Here is a 19,569-nt window from a genome sequence, read left to right on the forward strand (position 1 = left end):
TTCACACAGATCATCAATACGGCTGTGTCCTAATATGTTACTAGGAAAATGTTATATTACAGGCAGTGCTAGGCTCCAGCACTTCATCATAAACACAGATGACCGAGCATTGACATACTGGTCTAGCGTCCTAAAACTATCAAGGATGCCCTTACCCTTTTCGCAGCCATTCAAGCCAGGTTTTCTTCCATCTGGGCACTGACTGCACTTCAAGCCAGAGATGCCAGTTTTACAGGAGCAAAGTCCAGTCATCTGCTCACAGTCATCACGCACCGCGCCAACCGGATCACAGTTGCAAGCTGTGACAGAGAAGCAAAAGATGGGAATTATTATTATCATTAAGATTCATTGATAGAAGCCCAAGTAGGTACTGGGTGTTAGGGCTCATCCAGACAACAGGATTCTCTTGTAGTTTTCCAAAATTGATGATAAAACCATGTGTGAAAAAGGGCCAGACAGAGATCAACTGCTCTCTATGCCATGTCATTTATGTTGTCCCCGCATGTTCTCTCAGTCACCTCCAAGCACTGTCCATGTGCGTAGCATACGTGGCATGGTACATAGAACAACTGATCGCTAGTTTGCCCAATTTCCTTATCACATCCAACTGGAACAAACTTTAAACCAAAGCACCACTGTTTTTGTTTTACAAATCTCTGAAAACAGAATCAGCAAAAATAGCACAACATTGATGAAAGTACACGATCTCTGCAGAATTGGAGCATACAAATTAATATGATACTTTAAAAGGGAGAAACATTGCATTTTTTAATTAGTCAAATTAGTGAATTAAAATATATAGAGTTTTTTTTTTACGTCCAAACAGTTCCAAAGACACTATTACCAGCCTGCAGAATAGAAGCAGGCACTGCACATGCACCGAAACGTTTGTTGTTAACTTAATATCTTTTAAATGATGCATTACTAGTTGTTGGAGTACTTCCGTTAAAATAATCTAAAAGGGTTGAACACCACGTGTGTTCTTCAGATACACTGTACAGTGACCTCTGCTCAGCGATTCCCCTCTACCTGGCTTAGCTGTGTCTGTCATGCTGCCAAACAGACAGAATCCTGGCTTCTACTATACAACTGACAACTGGATGCCGCGGGGCGGTCAAGACCCACAGTGCCCTTCAGGGCAGTGAAGCTAAGTCAGAGCTCCATAGTGTCTATTTCACTCCGCTGTTCTTACTCCCAGTGTTGAGACAAGGAACACTACAACCTGATACAGCAATGTGGATGTGCAGTGGTCCCCTAAGAATACGGACGGTGACTATGTGTAGGCGAGCTCCCCCTGTGCAGTTATCTATCATTATGCTGTCGGACTCTTCATTGCGTCATTTAGTATCATGCCTTCAGCTTTATACGCTTGGATCAATCCTTGCCTCGGGCTCTCACTATCCAGTGGGACTCACAGGTTCAGGAAAACTGCTCCAAAATGTGAAGTCTGTGTCTAATAATTGCTGTTACAGTGAAACTTAAACACAATGTATTTTGCCTGTGGAAAAGAATAATTAACTGTACAATAGTGAACTATTGTATCGCTTTACTATGAGTATAAGAGGAGAGTTTTGCAGAGGTTCTATGGAAATGTAATGAAGACATGAAAGGTGAAAAGAGAACCTTCCCTTCACATAAATCAGTGACTCTTATATCAATCCACAGGTAATTATTAACGGATCAAGAAGAATAAAAGTCCCTCCTGGTGGGAGGATGGAACTGACTGCAGTGGTTCAACAGCTTTCTTAAACGAAGGAGAAACACACATGGGCGGGTGCAGGATCCCCTAACAACTTCTGATACACTTGTACTTGACCAGGCCTGGCCGACTTGTGGCTCTCCAGGTGTTGTGAAACTACTAGCTGGAAGAGCATGCTTGGACTTGTAGTTCGACAACACCTGGAGAGCCACAAGTCAGCCAGGCCAAAGCCAATTAATATGAGTAACTGTACCTTACACCTACACAAGTAAATAACCACTGGCCGGTTAAAAATATAAAAAAATAACAGAAATAGGCTTAACAAGTTGGAGTTATAATCTTACACATAGGCACACCGATCTTAAATAATCTGTGCTGCTGCTGACCTTCTAATACTCAGACTGTCTTTTGCTGGGCGGGGCTTTAGTCAAACAGCTAATATTACCCTGAAGCATAAAAGTCTAAGGGGTAAATTTATCAAGCTGCAGGTTTGAAATCCGATTTGTTGCCTATAGCAACCAATCAGATTCTCATTATCATTTATTTATTACAATCTGTTTGATTGCTATAGGCAACATCTCCACTTTTTCAAACCCCCAGCTTGATAAATTTACCCCTAGTAGTTTAGATTGCTACCACATTTAAACCTTGACAACACATAAATATAAAGTGGTCTGATATCATTGTGTTTAGTCCATTCATGGTAATAAAACAGGTTTGTGCTTTAGCGCCAAATTAGTCAGAGCAGATTTCTGGTTACTTGTTGTGGAGCTCTTCTCCTCCTCTGTCCCAGCTCTGCACATGGTAAATATGTGTCAATGTTAGTAACTAACACCACATACAGTTACATTGTGAGTTATACGTTTATCTGGTATTTCTATTCCTGTAACACTCACGGGTACATCCGCTCTTCTTATCGGTCACAATGCCTCGGAAGTTCCAGAAACCGGGCTCACACCGGTCACACTTCAGTCCTCCTACGCCGGGCTTACAAGAGCACTGGCCAGTGGTAGGATCACAAGTACCCCCGTAGGAGCCATGTATGTTACACTGGCAGCTGCCTGCAGAAAGCAGAATGAATTTGTGTCATTGACCTGTAAGGCATTCATGTCAGTTTAATTATCCATTTCATTGCCAAACTGAACATCCAGCTGGCAGTCAGAGGTAAGAGGACACAGAAAGTTATGCTCTACGTAGTGAGACATTAAGTATCTGAAGTAGTTCCATTTGGCGTTCTCTGCCACCAGCCTCTCATTGTCTGTGGGCCAGTGATAAAGGGTCACAAGCCGACGTAGTGTTTAGATTCTCGCATTACCACATCAGAGATACGGTCATATAGCCCTGTGCAAACCTTCAGCCTCTCGCAGCAAGGCATTTAATGATACCGTTCCATACCCCTTCCAGAATAATTACAAAACATACCCGTATCATGAATGTTTACACTACACCCAGTTGTGCTAAATATCAAGCATGTCACTAGCAGCAAAAGACGTCATGAGAATAATAAGCTGGGCCTTCACCTCCTGTTTCTGTTTAGTTAATCTTGTTATTTATCACAGCACGTGCCCTAACCAAAGAGCAAATATTTCCCTAGGAGTAGACAAATTGCCAGCTCTGCCTTCAAATGCCATCACCTACAAGCAGTGATGACTTCTTCAACAACTGAGCTGTCACATGCTGCCCAGGATTCACAGGAGCATCAGGGCTGTTCGTATAATAAAAGGGTTAATCGGTTGAAGGCTACGCTGACAGCACTGTGAGCAATATGTCATTGTGTATTTCTCATTGCATTCAGATCAGTGCTATTAATAACAATGCACAGTAACACAGCAGGTGACAGCATGGGCCCGAAACAGCTGGCACAGGATGCGCCATTTCCATCTGTAGAGGTGCGGAGTAGATATAAAAAGTGACAAGATGAATTTCTGGGATTTGCTGTGACTTTCGGACAAGTGGATTAATCTTTAGCTGGCTGGTGGAAACAGGTTATAGATAAAGTATAGGTCTCCCTTCATAGCCGTGATTCCAGCCCCAACAAAGAAAACCACCTCCGGGAAGACAGAGAAGTAGATGAATTAGGCTATGCAGCAAATGCAGGGACAGCAGATAGCAACTGTCCAAAGATAGGTACACTGGCTGACATTTACAGATTGATTCCGTGGGTGAGGTTTGTGAGGAATAGAAAGATTTCTTCATTTTCTAGTGACTTTTATTTGTGCAGGAACACGTCTATATAGCTAAAGTGAGCTGGCACGTCCATCTGTGACTTCATTGGAACATCAATCAGCCCACTCAAGATGGATGAGTAAATGTACCAGAGCTATCACAATGATTCCTTAAAATGCACAAATATTGAAGCTGAACAGTTGCCGGGGATATGATAAAGGAAGAGATATCATTGCTGTTGCTAAAATTTACATTAAAAGAATGAAAACAAAAAAGATATTTTAACATATTGCAGAACACGTGCTCCAAATTTTGGGAGTCGGTGTTGGGAATCGTGGCCCATACTTACCGCAAATAAAGGATCAGAGGGCCAGTTCACTAGTTCGTGTGCTCATTTGGCATCAATAAGGGTCTATATGAGTCCTTCAGAATTGAGAAGCACTGATTCATGTAACAGGAGCCTCCCTCCTCTATTTACTATATGTACAGGTCAGGACTGATATAGAAGAGATTGTCTACTTTGAGCATTGAATAATTCAGTTCTTCTAATTATTTTGATGATTGCCACAAGTTATTCAAATACAACTTAAGACATATGGTAGTTAGATAAAATAATATGGAAATATTTTTTGTTAACCTATTTTGGCCATGATCTACAGGTTAAGAGTGTCACTGTCTGTTTAGTTCATTAGCTACCACTGGGGCCTGCATGTTTTTTTTGTACGTGCTTATAGTGGTTTTGGCAGTAGCAGAGATTTGAAAGACGCGGGAGTGGTCAGCCCGTGCAACCAATCACATGTCCCCGCCAGTGGCCACTGCGTCTCTTTCTCACCGCCTAAATCAACTTTCGTTACTAAAAGAGCTCTGTACTATCTCCTTTCAAGGAAATAATGAATAACTGTTGTCTTCTAGCTCAGTGACTTACAACACACATCTGAGACTGTCCATACCATGGCCCAAGACAAGGACTTTGATTGATGGGCTCATAGTTCCCATAAATATTATTGGAACTTTTTACTTTAACTGTTAAAAATGAGTATCATTGTAGCCAATATGCTGCTTGTAGTAGAATGTGGTATTCAATAGGAAATAATCCATTCACCGGGGTGCTTGAGCACATTTCCTATAGCAAACAAAGAACAAATATAAGTGTATCTTACTTGGGCAGCCCGCCAGACCAACGCCAAGGGCAGCAGTGACATTGTCAGGACAGCAGCCGAACACCGTGTGACTGCAGTGTGGGACCATGGGAGGGGTGCTGGTGGAGGCAGCTGTCAACAAAAACAAAACAGAACATTAAAAAAAAAAAGAAGCAAAGGGATGAGGACATTGAGGTTGAAAGCACCACAGGAGTTACATTTCCTCGCTATAATCCGCTCTCAAGGCTCATTTCACTCTCCGTGGCAGATCTATGTGACAGAACTCAGGCTGCTTGGCATAACACATGGCAATGTACACAACGCGCATTTCCACATTAAAATGATGGAGCTGCTGTAATTTCACTCAGTCAAAACTACCCGGCACGAGACCAAGGTGCTTGTGTGTTAAAAACAAAGAAGAAATAGTAGTAGATTATAGAAAGAACAAAAAAAAAATGTATGAAAGTTTTAGGGCCTGAATCATTAAGGAGAGCAAGGCAAAAAAATGAGTAAATTTGCTTCGGGGTGCAAATTAGTTTATTATTTTACATGTAAGGAAAATACTGTCTGTTTTTTCATGTAGCACACAAATACTTGATAGCTTTATTTTTACACTGAATTTTAAAGTTAATCTAGGACATGCCTTATCCCAACTATAAATCTGTCCCCACATTTTAAATTTACCTCCCCCTCCAATGCTACATTGGTTTTGCCAAAGTGCAAAGCTACTTCTATTTTTGGCTTTACTTTCCTTAATGACTCAGGCCCATAGGATTAATTTTAACTCCCCCATTTTATAGATGAATGAGAAATACTTATGTGAAAGTGTCTATGCTGCACGCACAGTGTAGGTAGCCATTTTGTGGAACGAAATGGACAGACCTTCAAGGTCTGTAGGTAACAGGCACCCTTTAATATGAAGCGTCTATTATTCAATTCATCAGACATGGTAATAGGTTTCACAGAAGCTGAACAGTGGTCAGCACGGTGGCTCAGTGGTTAGTACTTCTGACTCACAGCACTGAGGTCACGAGTTCAATTCCCAACCATGGCCTTATCTGTTTGGAGTTTGTATGTTCTCCCCGTGTTTGTGTGGGTTTCCTCCAGGTGCTCCGGTTTCCTCCCACACTCCAAAAACATATTAGTAGGTTAATTGGCTGCTATCAAAATTGACCTTAGTCTCTCTCTCTGTCTGGGTGTGTGTTAGGAAATTTAGACTGTAAGCTCCAATGGGGCAGAGACTGATGTGAATGAGTTCTCTGTAGAGCGCTGCGGAATCAGTGGCGCTATATATAAATAAATGGTGATGATGATGAACAGTAACGGTTCTAGAATGAGTATATACATTATTAATTGATATGTATATACAAAGCAAAGCTATGATAAAGGGCTGGAATGCAGCAATGTATTCAGAATATGCTAAGTTTTGTATTTGCATAAACACAAAAGTGAGGTGAAAGGGTGACCTTGTAAGTAAAAGCTGGATCTGCTGAAAATAAGTTGCTCTGCAATACATTTTCAGTGTCAGTCATCTCTGCAGTAGTGTAAACACAGCTAGGTGAAAACGTATTCCTCTTGGTAAGGCTCATTTATGACCCACATAAAACACAGACCGCACTTTGTCTTTATCTGCACACGTGCAGGACTGTGTTATATGCCTCATTTTTTAAATGTTATTAAAACATTGGTTTATTGCATTGCAGAACAACTAGAAATGTGATTTTCCACAAAAAAGTAGAACTGAAAGGTGCAAAAGGTCTCCCACTGGAAGTATAGGACAAGACCTGATTTCAGAGGGGGTGGAAAAATCAAGAATATTAAAGAGAACAATAGTTAATGACAACCAGTTATAATCACGCTATGTGGTGGGAATCTTTTTAAAGTATCGATGTGAATTTTACAAGATGCCTTTTGATATGTGACCATTAGACCATAATAGCTTTAAAGAAGAACTCTATATTATAGAGTATAATCCTCTCACCCAGAGGTTGCTCATCAGACACTCAATGCTTTCTATTTGTGGGAGAATATTAGTCTATAATTCACGGTCAGGTTGGAGTTCCACTTTAAGTTTGATAATGGGTAAAAGACAGAGTTTGATTCTTATGCAGAAAAATTATAATTCTATTCATAGCTCTGAAATGTTAAATGCATAGTTAATATTCTGCTGTAGTCACAGTGTGTTGCTGTATGAAAGGAGAGAAAAAAAATTAAAGCTTTATGTAAAAAGAAAAAAGTCCTTCTATGCCCTGTACAAGATATACTCCATGTGCCATAATATGTTTCCTTTAACACAAGTTGTTCTACGGTCATCAGAGGTCATAGCTGTCTGACCTAGCAAGTTATTGGCACACAGTTACCAGATGACTGAATACACATCCAGCCCTACCACAACAACAACACACAGCAGAATGAATTATCATCATTATTCATGAACTATAAATTCTGCAAAACGTAAATGTAAAAATACAGTGCGGAAAGACGAAGTAAAATCGGAGTTCAAAAATGGTATCGCTGGAACTGCTCATCTCTAATTAATGCGAAAATGTTGGGAATATAATTAGAACAATTTGGAATACGTGCAAACTACACAGCTTCTTCCTAGGGTATAGCAAAATTAATTTTTCCTTGGAAGAATACATTTTTGTCAACATTAAATGGTGCAAGAGAACTTGGTGAGCAGTGTGTCCCCTGCCTCTCTGCTGGTGCAGAGTTAAATATTGCATTTCATATTCACAGTCTTCTCGCACACATAAGCCTCTCATCTGCTTACCATCATTTGTCAGCTGTATGACAATAATCCAAATCCTGCAGTGAATTCTGAGCCAAGAGACTTCGCTCAGGAATCTGCAAGGCTTGTAAATGGCCAGAGATTTTATCGCAAATCAGAGGAAATGAAGGAGGAAAAAAAAAAAATAGTTCCCAGTGGAGAAGGGACTAGTGGGAGCTGAAATTTATACTAATCCTGATTCTCACCTCGGCAGGGGCCTTGTCCAGCCACGTACAGGTCCTGGTGCCTCTCACAACGAGTTTTCTTTAATTCGCACTCGTTGGAATAAGTTATACCATCGGAACCACAAACCTGTAGCAGGAACAGAAGAGTGAATATATCAGACACCCATCAGTGACATGAAAGTGTGTACTAACCAAAACTATATAGACTTATTTCAGTGCTTCCCTCTCCATTCTATTCTGGCTGACATTAGAGCTACCATGAAGTCTCTATGTCCGTCCACACAGCACTGCGTTACCTGGCCAACATCTGTGGTTTGAACTGATTAGCCTGAAAAGCTCTTTGTGATAGTTCAGACCAGAAGATGCTCACTGACGGTTAGATACAGGTTCTATATTTATGAAACATATTCTTTGGCAGTATTATGCACATTTAGGAGTCTATGCATTAAGCTTATTTGACACTTAAAAGCATACTTGCCAACCTTTTAAAACTCCATTCTGGGAGATCCCGAGCAGGGGGGCGTGGTTGGAAGGCGGGAGCGGTGAACAGCGTCATTTTGGCCCTGCCCCCCACGACAAAATGCCACTTTGGCGCGGGGATGGGGGCAAAATGACGCAATTCACAGCGATTTCCGTCATTTTGACAGCAAGTTGCCGTTTACGGGATACTTGCCTGCTCTACCGGGAGACCTACCTGAATATCGGGAGTCTCCCGGGAAGTGGTGCATATATATGCATCACTGTGATGTGCAGCGATGCATATTTAGTTCATACTTGCCAACTCTCCCGGAATGTCCGGGAGACTCCCGAAATTCGGGTCAGTCTCACGGACTCCCAGGAGAGCTGGCAAATCTCCCGCATCCCGCAATTGCGAGGCTAAAATGACGCGAATCGCGACATTTTGGCCCTGCCCCCAACCGGCATATTTGTCGCGGGGCTAAAATGACGCAATTCACAGTGCCCCGCCCCCTCCTGCCCTCTAGACACGCCCCTCTCCCGGATACAACTTGCCAAAAGTTGGCAAGTTGATTTAGTTGCACCGCATATTATTGATACATAGACCCCTTAATACTTTAAAAATCCCACAAAGGTGTAAATAAATCTGTTTTAAACATTTTGTTTTACATTTTGTAAATGCCTCCCATATTGGCTTTACACATACTTTGATGAATGCCAATGGAGGGACCAGAGCCTGTGATTTGCCCCTTGTAGTCAGGCAGTACTATATACTGTGCTATAAGCCCACGCCATGCGTACCTGGTTGCGCAGGACAGCATGGCACGTGAAGTCACAGACACAACGATCATCCTCAGCATCCTCATCCCAGGAGCCACCATAACGCCTACACCGATCTTGTTCACACTCGTCCTCTCCAGACCCTGACCCTGCCGCACCAGAGCCACATTCTGTAACAGAGAATACAGGGAAAGGTACATGTCTGTATCTCAAGACCAGCCAGCCAAGCAGTGAGAACAAGGCAGTATATTAGGATTATAACAAGACTCCAGATCACCTGAATTGACTTGGAAAATATTCATGCAATTATTTACTCAATGTGAAACCCAAAAGCAAAAGTACAAAGCAATGACCCAATTTCCTCTTAAAAACAAAACTCAGGATGTGTAACATATTCATAAGCATCAGACTGCTGGTATCCAGAATATAGTGAGATTAAGTGACTTGTCGGAAAGGTAACGATGTATTGAAACAGAGGGCACATTTATCCTTGCAAACATACGTAACAATTAGTGGTTTACTCATGAATTAATTCACTTATCCTACTAGACTACACTGTACTATGTTTTTTTTCTGAATAAATTGTATAAATCAATCAGATCCTGAAAATAAGCCATAGAACCATTCTATGTGATTCTGGGAAATATGCAAAACAACATGTTCAGAATAGAGTAATTAAGGCTGTAAAATCACTGAATGGATATAAACTGCTGGAGTGACCGCTCAGGTCTCTCTTCAGAGACTGCAGCCTGCACAACCTTTAATTATAAATAAGCAGGTGTTCTATGCACTCAGCTGTCAAGATGAGACACTCAGACCTCTCACTTATAATCTAACAGTCTGCTATTGTTATCCTCAATATTCATTTTTAAAAATAGTCCATTCTGTGCTACATTAAAAAGAAATGTTTAGTATGAGAGTAACCTGTGGACAATACAAGTGAAAGTCACTATGGAGTCAATAATTCATTGTATAATGAAATGCTATGATTGGGGGCGCACAGACGTCAGATCTGCACATAGAAATTAGCATTCTCTGCTGTCAGTCTACATGGATAGCACACAATAGTTTACGTGTTATTTGCAAGACATTTCTTTTTCTAACATGAACACAAAATTCTAATTCAAAGACTACGACAGCCTCAACCTTGACCAAATCCTTTACCTCTTCCATTTGCTACCACTAACAACAAAAAGCACCACTCACAATAGGGAAGGCCATTGATAATGTCAATGGGAAATCCCCATGTGTGGAATTGTGAGGGATAATGTGTCTTCTAACACCAGGCTTTACGGGAAAGAGCACAGACTTGTGGGCCAAGATGGGGTTGCAAAAGTCTGCATCAGCCAATCGGAATAGGTAAGCAAAGCAGAGGTGTTCCTAGCTTAGTGCAGATAAAAGGCACACGTGTGTCCCTACTTTGGCACTTAAGTGCAGAAATGAAATTTCGTTTTGCAGGACGGGATTATCTAAACACGATAAAGGAGTGGAGAGGGCACATTTACTGCTCTGTGGAGGGTGCACAGCTTTGACCTTATGTCCTGGATAGCGGATCTCATCCCTTTGCGTTTAGAGGGACACATTTTACACTTCTCAGGGAAAGAGTATTTGTAGATTCACTTAGACCAATATAATGAAAAACTTCAAACACACAATAGTAACACATGTAATACTAACAGTCCCAAGTCTCCCCAAGCTCATGATTAACTAAAAAATTAATGAAGAAAAATCGAGCAGTACTTTAGTAGAGAAATGGGAATGTTTACATGAATGTTGGGGGCTCGTCCGGAAGTGTTACCTACAAAACTAAAACACAGATTGCATTCTATGGTGTGTTTCCACCAAGGGCGGATCTAGAAAAAATTTCTACCCCGGGCGATTTAGGCGAGGGGGGGGGGGGGGAGATTTAGGCCCCGCCCTCTTTCTGCCATCTAAGGCTGCCAGCGGCTGCACACTATGTGCAGGTCCCGCTCGGCAGTGAAAATGTGCTGCTGTGATTGTGTTTAAAACACAATCAGAGCAGCCGGGCAGCATATTGTCACTGCCGAGCGGACCTGCACATAGTGTGCAGGCGCCGGCAGCAAGCCCCTGCTAGGGAGGGCGATTGCCCCGATCGCCCCCCCCCCCCCCCCCCCCCCCCCCCTGGATCCGCCACTGGTTTCCACAGCCTTAAAGTAGGTGCACACCTTGACATTGGCAGACAAGTATGCGCACCTGCCCGCATGATCCACTGCAAGACCTCAGGATTTATGGCTCATAAATGACCCTTAAAGAGTTAGTACTTTTAAAATTTTAACATGATTATACAGGGAGGGTTATATTTACATGTTGTGAGGTCTTTGCCTACTGTGACGTCAGTCAAATCAATTGTCAAAGAAGTTGTCTACTTTTAGATAAGCCCCCCAGCACACACACCCCTACCTCCATTAATAATCTGTGCCGGACAGCGGGCAATAGAGAGAGCAGTGGCGGGTCCAGGGGCTTGCTGCCGGCGGCTGCACACTATGTGCAGATCCGTTCAGCAGAGAGAGTTAGGGAGAGAGTCCTGCCCAACTGCTCTGATTGACACAGCCGGGCAGGACTCTCTCCCTAACTCTGTCTGCTGAACGGATCTGCACAAAGTGTGCAGCCGTCAGCAGCCTTAGGTGTCAAAAAGGGGGCGGGGCTAAATCCCCCCCCCCCTAAATCGCCCCCGGTACAATTAACTTCTGGATCCGCCCCTAAGAGAGTGACAACAATGGCAGTACAAACCCATCCTACTGGAGCTATTCAAGTAGCTAGGAGAGGGTGTATATACAAAGCTCCTAAATCGATTGGCTATCCCTTGTCCAATTAGCTGTCAGTACATACCTAGTGAGCCAGGAATGTTAACCCATCCTGACAGCTTGTAGATGAGAGACTGACTGGAACAAGGATCAAATACAGATATCAAGGAGACTTTTAGGTGACAAAAACCTACTGAAGAACAACATGTGGGAGTGTCTGCCTGAAAATGGATAAATTATTTAACTTTGCATTATACATACATGCTTCTGACCACTATTCAAAAGGTAAAGAAAACCAATCACAATTCTAATGTTGACCCCTGAATAGGCTGCCCTAGGCCTATTCCTCTCTACAGCTTCCTGCCGTGAATAAACCCTTATTCATCAGACTGTATGCTGATGTCATATTATACAACATTCCGTACAGGTTACTGACACATAATCCTCTCTGTACCCACATGAGCATGTCGTCTAAGTCTATGTGCACATAGACACTAATAATTTCCATCTCTCCTTCGTTCTGTTTTTGTCAGATGAAAGGAGGAAGCGCAGACACTCAGATAGAGATCATTGACCTCTATAGAGGGACTCAGGTGCAGGGTACATGGCTGTTTTTGCCAGGCAGATGATGAACAGGGGAATGTAGTGCACGTCCTATTTTCCTCTGTTCAGTTCTATCAATATAAGATAAATTCAACAACAAGGGGAAACACTGAAAATATTACATGGGACACAGGTCTTGTGAATGTGAAAGGAAAATCTACTATAATTGTAAGTAAACTTAAAATGAACATAGGTCTGAGAATAAAACAATAATAATACACTAAATGGGCAATCCAGAGGGCCAGTGGGAATTAATCTGCTGTGAACATTCTGTATTCACTGTACCGCCAGGGGGTTTTGACCCAAACTGAAACACTTAGCACTTCTAATTAACATGGCTAGTTCAATACATGCTGAATGTGAAGAAAAATATCAGTATTCTTATTCAAAGCGTACTTTTAATAATAATTACAGAAGTAGTGATTTTTTTGGGCGATACCGCGGCAAGGAAATATTCTGGGACAGAGGAATCAGATACTGAGAGGATCTGAAGTGTGAAATGAAAGCGTCATTATATCAATCCTCACCGGTCTATTTATGTAAAACGCTCACCAGTTATCAGGAGATAAAAGCAAGGGGTGACGATAAAAGTCTCTCTTTCAAGTCTACACTGAGCCAGCAGCTTCCTCTCCCCCCAATCCATTCCTGCTTACATCCCCAGCCTTACCCCAGTCATGCTGCGTTAATGAACTTGTGGTAATTACACTTGTGCTGGATACGAGGTGGGATATTAAAGGCTCTGCTCATAACTGATCACCCAAAAGCCGGAATCACCCCAAAGCGTTGCTAGGAGACTAGTCAAATATACCCTTATTATCTGGTACTGAGCAGCTCTCCAGAGAAAGAAGGAGCAAAGCTACAGGACAGGAATGTTTTTCCTCAGTGCCTACCACACTGTGCACAATACAAACAGGAAATAAGCCCGAATGATCATCCCCCATCACCCAATGGTGTACCTAAAAACCGGCATCCACATAGATTTTATACTTTTCTTAAATTGAAAATGAGCTTGTTAAAGCCAATAAGATACATCTAAATATATTGGATTAGTCGTTCAGCTGCATGGAAGCGTACTAAAGGGAGTCATATTTAAAAACATTATATTGAAAAATAAATAGCAAAGATAAATGTTAAAATTAGTGTTAAGAACCATGAATTTCTTTATACTGAAAATAAAACTCCTAGGGGTAAATTTACTAAGCTGCGGGAATGAAAAAGTGGAAATGTTGCCTATTGCAACCAATCAGATTCTAGCTGTCATTTTGTAGAATGTTCTAAATGAATGATAGCTAGAATCTTATTGGTTGCTATAGGCAACAGATCCACTTTTTCAAACCCGGAGTTTATTAAATATACCCCAAGTCTGACTTTAATTCAGTTACAAAGGGCTACGGTAGAATCAAATATAATATATTTTATATCACAAATACACAATAACTTTAAATCTGGCCTTATCTGGTTAATGTTGTGATATCAGAGGACAATTAGGTACATCTTATTATGTTTAGCTTGTATGAAAAAGATATAGGGCCACGCGGAGGTCTGGCACCCACCGGAAGATCGATGAAATATAGCAATAAGGTTTCCACACGTGACTGGGGCGTCTCTCGGGTGTCATGGTAAGTAAAGTTATAAGTACAATATTAAATTGATTTAGACTTATCTAAATTAGTCGATTGCGGATCTAATAGTGAAAGAAAAGTGTAAATTCAAGTTACAGGCTTCCTCTGGATAAACACCAACTTTACCACAGGTTGAATTTAATGGTCCTGTGACTTTTTTCAGCCTTATGAATTATGTAACTATGAAAATATTGTATTATGTAATATCTGTTAAAGTAAAAAAGTCACCAACTAAAAAAGTAATGTGAAATATGTATATATATATATATATATTAAAAAAAAACGCACAAAAATAACAGCTGGATGTAAGAGCAGCAAAGAGGAACACGGTTTAAACAATCTTTGAAGAGAGAGTGTCTCTGCATTGGTTTTAAAAGCCATCAATCTTCCCTAATGTGCTAGTAATCACCCTTAATAACCCTCAATCACTAGAAGACACCTCGGCAGCCTATAACTTCTGGACTGACATCCCCACTTCATGAAGGGCACAAACAGCAGAAAGATAATAGGATGTTTGGCAACGACTTCCTCACACCTCTGGGGAAGACGCTAGGAGCTGGCAATGATAAAACCAGGTTCTTCTGTAATATGAACAGCAAACGATGCCCTTCCAAGTGATTCATATACAGGTGCCACCTAACAGGTGCAGAGTAAACACCAGCTGCCCAAACCTTCTCTAGCCTGCACACCCCTTCCAGTGCCAAACAAGCGCATTGTAACTGGCTTTTTGGACAGGATAGAGAAGCACAGGGTCACTATTAAAATCTGGAGCTTGCATATTTACAGAACGAAAAAAAAAACCATTGAATAAGGCAATATTTTCATATTTTTTTAATGTTTAATTTGCCCTTAGCGTGCAGAGGAGGGCAGCATGCAGGGAGAGCACAACTGTGTTTGTGGAAAACATGGCTTGTCGCACAGCAAAGCGTTTAGGTAAGTGTAACACAATTCCACACACTGTCACCAGCTCCATCTCCAATATACTACATACATGCCAACCAAGCACTGCACTGCATGGAGGTCACACAGACTCAAGGAGGTGCTGGGAGGACAGCTAGATTCATTTCACACAGAGTGGGGCATAGATGGAATGATCACTATGGTACTGTGGTGGTTCTGCAAATAAATCTGCTGCTCAAACAGAGTTGTAACATAAAAAAGGGAAATTTAACAAAACTGTAATTCCCTTGACCAAATGGCTATTTTTGTAAATCAAGTGCCCACTTTTGTAATTGAGGTTAAACTGAGTAGTATTTTAGGAGAAACACTTGAAGGTTGAAATGAACGGGCAGCACAGTGGCCTAGTGGTTAGCACCTCTGCCTCACAGCACTGGGGTCATGAGTTTGATTCCCGACCATGGTCTTATCTGTGTGGAGTTTGGTTGTTCTCCCTGTGTTTGCGTGGGTTTCCTCCGGGTGCTCTGGTTTCCTCCCACACTCCAAAAAACATAATAGTAGGTTAATTGGCTGCTATGAAAATTGACCTTAGTCTCTCTCTCTGTCTGTGTGTGTGTGTGTTAGGAAATTTAGACTGTAAGCTACAATGGGGCAGAGACTGATGTGAATGAGTTCTCTGTAGAGCGCTGCGGAATTAGTGGCGCTATATAAATAAATGATGATGATGATGAGGTGGAAGTAGGTTAAACTATCATATGACATATTTATTGTTCCCACCATGTAGATTTTCTGAGGTATCCACCAATTAAGGCTCAGATTTAATGAATGGGGTGTTTCCAAAGCCTGGGAACGGAGAGTGCACTAGGAAATGTAATAGGTTCTCAGTTAGGTGCACTTGCGCAAATAAAGAGACCGTGGTGCATTTTTGGCAGTTAGTAAGTGAATCTTAGAGACTCTTTTGTACACTATATAACCAGTTGTCACTGAACTACAATTTCCAAATACTGTAAAAGCTGCGATATGCATTGGAGAGCCATAAATTGACCCCAACTTGGTGTCAATTGCAAATACTACCTGGAAAAGCGTCTAGAACAGATGCAGTAACAATCCATTTCTGTAACTCCAAAAAGCAATTTGACCACTAAATAAAGCACTCGATGGATGCACATTAAATCCCCAGCAGATACTGATACTGTCTCCCGTTGTGTAACTTCTCTGACAAGATCGATGTCCTTGGCACGAACAGTAGAAAAGATGAACAGTAAAACCAGCATTTGTGCATAATTAATAGATAAACACTTTCTAAATCACTTGCATGTGAACAATTTTGATAATTATGGCATGTTTCCCCTTTCAAGCAGCTGAACATAATCAAGTAGTATTGAGGTGTCAGCAAACCAGAAAGAAAAGCTACCACTAGTGTGAATCTACAATAATCAGCACACCTGCACATCTTACAAACGCAAACAAATTATGAAATTAGCAGAAAAATGCACATTTCTTGTAACAGATTGTAGTGAATCTGATCACTTCCGGCAAGTTGAGTGATTTAGTCAAAGGAGATGCACTAGCATGGGGTGAACACATTTGTAAACCCTTTTCTAAAGGATTCACGTACAAAGTAATTGGAATTAACAGTTAAATAAAACAGCTGAACAAGCATTGAACAACAAGCAACAATCTCCATCTCCTACATCCAGAAACTGCTTTCACCATCTCTCTCTGCCCAATGTAACCTGTTGATTTTATCTTTTCACTACTTCATTGCGTTTCTTTGCCTTGGTTCATTGACACTCATTCTGACACCCCTATCAAATCACACAATGGTTAACCAGCTGACTTTCTTACTATCCCTCATAATCCTTCCGATTACAACACCCCCTCAACCCCACACAACACCCTTTATCCATATTGCCCAACTACTCCACTCCTTCTAGGCAGCACTTACAAACTTGTTTCCAGTCTTCATTCCTGCAAAGTCCTCAACCTGTCAGCACCAACTAAGAACATCTTACTATCACCGTATCTAATGCTCATTTCCTCTGCTTCTAGCAGCTGGTGATGTATCATCATACTCTGCACACATGAAACATTTCACCTGTCTCCTGACACTTTCAAGATTCTTCCTTTAAATGTGCCCTATGGAACTGCATGTTCTGTATGAATCAAATTAACCTCCATCGATGATGTCCTCTTCCTAAACACCTCAAGCTTCTGGCAATAACAGAAACAGGGCGCTCACAATCAGACATGACAGAAACGTCTCCTGCCATCAGAAACGGCCTCATAGCGCTTTCACCCTGTGGTCTCCACTTCACCCACAGCTCCATTGCTGGAAGCAGGCAGAACGGTGGAGATGGGCTCCTCTTTTCCCCACGTTGTTCTATAAACTGCTCCATAACTCACTTTTTCACCTGTTATAATACATACTATCCCCATTTTTAACCCATTCTCTCTAATTTTGCTGTGATTTATCATCATCCTGTATCAGCCCAATAATTTCTTGAACTTTTCTCAGTTTGATTCTCTCATTTCTTATTCTCAGACATCAACATCATCATCTTGGGTGATTTCAACATCCCTTTGGATGCATCCAGACTACTGTTTCTAAACTCTTCCCTCGGAATCTCCCAGTGGACAGATTCTCCGACCCATTGTGATGGCCACTGCCTTGATCTTCTTTTCTCCTGACTTTATTCCATTTCTGAAGTCTATACCACTCCTTTACCTCTCTCAGTCCATCACCGGATCACCCTCAATCTCCCGCTGTCCTCCACCACTTTACTGCCCTCTAACTCTACCTGACCTTCTAATACAGAAAATAGTTCTATTCATTTTCTACTCTACACCTCTCTACAACAACTTTTTAACTTGTAAATTCTCCTGTCCTCATCTGAAAATGGGGCTGGGTGGGGCTTATTTCACATGTACACGTGGATGGGGCAAGCGTAACAGGTAATCATTGGAAAAGCACTAAAAATAATTTTCTTTTTAGAAAAGCTAACCCTTAATAAATTTAAAGGCAACCCAAAAACCCTATTGTCATGTATAGTTATGGTACCAGTAATTACCCAAATATAAAATTTTACAGTATAGAAAACTAGACAATCTAAAATCGATGTCAAGATAACCGACTAATTAACACACACTTAGAACTCAGACATTTTAAGCCCATCTGTATTGACAGTATGGATCAAGCCACAGTAGATCTATAGATTTTACACGCTGGGCACAGTCTGCAGCTGTGACTGGTGATATATTGGCTTACTGTTTAAGCCTGTAATACACTGTAAACTCACCAAGATAAATATCCACCAGGGATGTGTTAATTTTTCATGTTTTTGTACAGTAAGAACAGAAGAGGTATAGTATACAAATAGTTACTAACAACAACGAAAATAAGGTAATGAGATACTGAATTAGAGACAAATAATCTTAATAGATGTATACATTACAAAGTACATTTAGATCAGCAACAATGGTTCTACTTCCCCAACTATGATAGAGATTTCAGAGCAATGTGCTCTGTTACTGGGTGCGGAGAGCCCCCGATTCCGCCACTTTGGTGGATTGGTGTGATAAGTTGATTTCTGCAATCAATTTATTTTTTTTCTTTTAATCGAAAGTCTGGGAAATGTGCACTCAGCTGACTGTAGCCATTGGCCCAGGGTGGATAATAAAATGCAAAAACAAAAGTGAAGTCTGGGGCTGCCCTGTGGTCTGGGATTTCTGGCTACAGGTGGTGGTGGTTAGAGATACGGGTATCGAGGTTCCTTTATTATTTCCTAGGACTTGTGTGTTTGGTCTTGTGGACCTTCTACTTGGCAGGAGTGCGGCTAAATATGTCATTAATCTCCCTGCACTAGCTAAGGTCATTATTGCTCGGACGTGGATGGCCTAGGGTGGGTCCAATTTCGCTACCTGGGTGGTACTGGTGAATGAAGCGGCGAGCCACGAACGGTTTACCTATCAATCCAGAAATACAATGCCCAAATACTATAAAGTCTGGTCCGGCTGGGCAAAGTCTAGATAAGCAGTAGGATCACTAGCAGCAGATTCTGATCCACCATGAGTGCTTTCTTCCCTGCCCCCCCCCCCTTTATTTTCTTCCACCCTCTGTTGACTGATTGGTTCAGAGGTTACCATATTTGGTGGGATGGGGGGAGAAGTGCTGAGCCTGCCTATCTAGCAGGACTACACGTTACCCTGGATATACCTATGTACTATGCGTTGCTTTTCTGTTTGCCGTTTTACATCTACCTTTGGATATGCTCGCATCTCCTAAAAAATTGGAACTGCTAATTAAATGCTAAATTTGTTTTGCTTTGTCGTATTGTACTGTTCAGAAACTTAAATAAAAATAGTTAATTTAAAAAAACCAAAACTGAAGTGACAAAACAGTATGAACAACAGAAAATAACCAGTGCTGTGACTATCGGCCTTAGTCTTTGGATGGTATTGTAAATGTTTTCCTGCAAAACCAGCAG

At 41.4% G+C, this 19,569-nt stretch overlaps 1 protein-coding gene across 13 annotated transcripts in view; it reads right to left on the minus strand.

The window, feature by feature from the left end:
• Positions 1–19,569, minus strand: part of AGRN (agrin) — a 434,643-nt gene that overhangs the window by 164,156 nt on the left and 250,918 nt on the right. For all 13 annotated transcript variants that reach the window (XR_012680036.1, XM_075191538.1, XM_075191541.1 and 10 more), the window contains 5 exons: positions 9,217–9,365; positions 7,981–8,086; positions 5,026–5,136; positions 2,596–2,760; positions 156–299 (listed from right to left, as the gene is read on the minus strand). Coding sequence is in view for 12 of the 13 variants with exons in the window: in XM_075191538.1 (XP_075047639.1) it covers positions 156–299; positions 2,596–2,760; positions 5,026–5,136; positions 7,981–8,086; positions 9,217–9,365 (675 nt within the window). In the remaining variant the exon portion in view is untranslated. The remainder of the gene's footprint in view (positions 1–155; positions 300–2,595; positions 2,761–5,025; positions 5,137–7,980; positions 8,087–9,216; positions 9,366–19,569) is intronic.

This window comes from Mixophyes fleayi, chromosome 11 (genome assembly GCF_038048845.1).
Source record: "Mixophyes fleayi isolate aMixFle1 chromosome 11, aMixFle1.hap1, whole genome shotgun sequence".
In the NCBI taxonomy this organism is placed as follows: Eukaryota; Metazoa; Chordata; class Amphibia; order Anura; family Limnodynastidae; genus Mixophyes; species Mixophyes fleayi.